The sequence below is a fragment of the Scylla paramamosain genome, chromosome 13 (assembly GCF_035594125.1).
Source record: "Scylla paramamosain isolate STU-SP2022 chromosome 13, ASM3559412v1, whole genome shotgun sequence".
In the NCBI taxonomy this organism is placed as follows: domain Eukaryota; kingdom Metazoa; phylum Arthropoda; class Malacostraca; order Decapoda; family Portunidae; genus Scylla; species Scylla paramamosain.
In genome coordinates, this window is record NC_087163.1 from 9,129,861 (window position 1) to 9,132,522 (window position 2,662).

Sequence of the window (2,662 nt, forward strand, 5' to 3'; positions counted from 1 at the left end):
TTGCGCCACTGTGTCTGAGCCAATAATAAAATGCTGAGTGAGGAGGGTGGAGCAAGGAGTTTTATCCCTCCTCACATATGCATGATGAATATCTAAGCGCGCTAATTCATCGCAGACTTCGTGACGTTTCGCATGACGTTCATGCTGAAACAAGCAGCATACTCTCTACCAGTAAGCTTTATGAATATAATAATTTTGAAGATTTCTGTAGAATTTAAAGAATCGTGCAAAAATTACCTGAGGACACTGCCACGCATGAGCAAACCTTTAATAGGATTAACCGAGGGTATTACTGCAAAACTAACAAGATTACAGACACTGCAACTGGTACAAAAGGCAGGAGAATCCTCTGCTCCCTATCAGCTTCACACGGAGACTGACACTTACCACTTCGCTCCCTCCGAGCCAACTCATCGACTCCCATGGTTAACGCCGTCAAGGTCTTCAAGAAGACTGCACCTAATGGTAGGCTTTTATTCCTCTGCATCTCTCTGAAAAACTGTGTTCATCGTAACTTATTACATGACACTATTATGATACTAATGTTGTGGCGCATTGACATAATAATTTATTAAACAACCCTTTTCGCCCCATCTGTTCAACAGGTAAGGTCACAGCGTACCTAAGTCGGCGTGACTTCGTCGACCACGTCAGCCACACCTCCCCTGTGGATGGTGTGGTGGTGGTCGACAATGACTATCTCCGAGGCAGGAGGGTGTACGCCCGCGTGGCGGTCACCTACCGCTACGGACGAGAGGAGGATGAGGTGATGGGACTTCACTTCAGCAAGGAGCTCGAGCTTGTCAACACTCAGATCGCCCCTAACGATGGAAAAGCCGAAATCAGTGATGTTCAGGAACGACTCCTTAATAAGTTGGGTTCCAACGCCTATGCCTTCAGTGTGGCTCTGCCTGAGAGCGCTCCCTGTTCCGTCACTATTGACAGTGGGGATGATTCATCGGTGAGTAACTACTTACATGTATATCTTGCAACACAGACTGCATACTAATACCTAGATACTAATGACTTAAAAGTTATAGCGATAGTATACTGAACAGAATGTTGCTTCTAAAGATAAACTACCGAGAATGAAGGATGCTGCTGTAAGAGGGTTTATTCGAAGTTCATGCATAGTGTTGATCGTTTCCAAGTACCTGCTCTCTATCTGTAATGACTCCACAAAGTTGCATTTTTTAATGAAATATCGTCAAAATCGGTTTGATGCTAAAATGTACTTCAACAAATGAAGCAAATGGTGATTTTTTTTTCCCTTTTTTACCCATAATGCATACTCCACGGTCCATGGGTAGGAAGGGCATCCACTCGGGATAACAGTTCCCAAATGCCAAATCCAGATTTCTTAGTTAAGAGGCACCGTCCTAGCTCTCATAAATTAGGGAAACCGAACATAAAAAGAAAAAAAAATCATATACTCTTCTTTTTTTACAGACCCAGCCCCTTGGTGTGATCTATGACCTTCGGCTGTACGTGTCCGACCGCAAGGATGAACGTCCTCACCGGCGTAATTCCGTTTGCTTTTCCGTCCGTAAGGTTCAATATGCCAACCCACAGGGTTCCAACCGTCAGCCCCAAACCCTCGTGAGTAAGAGCTTCACTCTCTCTCCCGGTAAGCTGAACCTCGAGGTCTGCCTTGAGCGTGACCTCTACTTCCACGGGCAACAAGTGCCGGTTACTCTCAACATCAACAACGCCTCCAAGAAGACGGTCAAAAGCGTGAAGGCCCAAGTGGTCCAGCACGTGGAGGTCACCATGACCAACAGCCACTTCAGCAGAGTGGTGTCTTCTCTGGAGTCTCGCGAGGGATGTCCCGTTACACCCGGTGCTAACCTCACCAAGACCTTCTCCCTCACCCCTCTCGCTTCTACAAACCAGAAGCGCTTTGGCATTGCCCTCGACGGCCAGGTCAAGGATCAGGATGCCAATTTGGCGTCTTCCACCGTGGTGGCGGCTGGTAAGAATCCCAACGATGCCTTAGGTATCATCGTGTCTTATTCTCTCCGTGTGAAGCTGAACTGCGGCGCCATTGCCGGAGAATTAGTTGCTGACCTTCCCTTCAAGCTGATGCACCCTGATCCAACCCAGAAACCTTCCCTCCGCAAGATTCAGTCCAGCGATATGGATATCGAAGAATTCTCGCGTCTCCGACGCGGAGAGTCCGTCGCTGATGACTAGACATGCAGCGGAATACTTACCTTTTCCTGAACATTTAATCACAATTTCTTTAATTTCACGTTAAGTTTTGCCTTTTTTTTCAGTTCACCTGCATTTTTTTTTTTTTTTGTATGTTGAAAATCTATCTTTATTTAATAAAATTGGCTACCCCCCCATCTATGTTCTATATAGCCATCATGATAGTCACTGAAAAATACTAAGCATTCATTCTTTCGTGCTGTTGTGTTATCATACCAAGACCTTTTTTCTTTTTTTTTATTCTGTTGTTACCAACACTACAACAGCCTCCTGAAGTCTCTGAAATGTTATCAATACCAACAACATTTGCTTTTACCCTCGGCAGTATTTCCTATACCCAGAATATTCTCTTATACTTTCTACACTCAACAATACCAAGAATTTTTTTTTTTTTACTCTGCAGTGTTACCACCACCCATAACGTTCTCTTCTAATATTTACTGCATTACCA

General features: G+C 44.8%; 1 protein-coding gene across 1 annotated transcript; it reads left to right on the plus strand.

Annotated features, from left to right (window-relative positions):
* The first annotated feature begins 320 nt into the window (after positions 1-320).
* Positions 321-2,348, plus strand: LOC135106413 (arrestin homolog). The gene is made up of 3 exons (XM_064015410.1): positions 321-465; positions 606-961; positions 1,450-2,348. Exons 1-3 carry the CDS (start codon positions 423-425, stop codon positions 2,191-2,193), a joined length of 1,143 nt encoding a protein of 380 aa, XP_063871480.1. The 5' UTR covers positions 321-422; the 3' UTR covers positions 2,194-2,348.
* The last annotated feature ends 314 nt before the right edge of the window (positions 2,349-2,662 follow it).

Bases quoted from the DNA above. Each gene is read 5' to 3' on its own strand.
- LOC135106413 (XM_064015410.1), top strand. From the start codon at position 423: ATGGTTAACGCCGTCAAGGTCTTCAAGAAGACTGCACCTAATG. The intron at 466-605 runs GTAGGCTTTTAT...TCTGTTCAACAG, and splicing joins CAAGAAGACTGCACCTAATG to GTAAGGTCACAGCGTACCTA. The intron at 962-1,449 runs GTGAGTAACTAC...CTTTTTTTACAG, and splicing joins ACAGTGGGGATGATTCATCG to ACCCAGCCCCTTGGTGTGAT.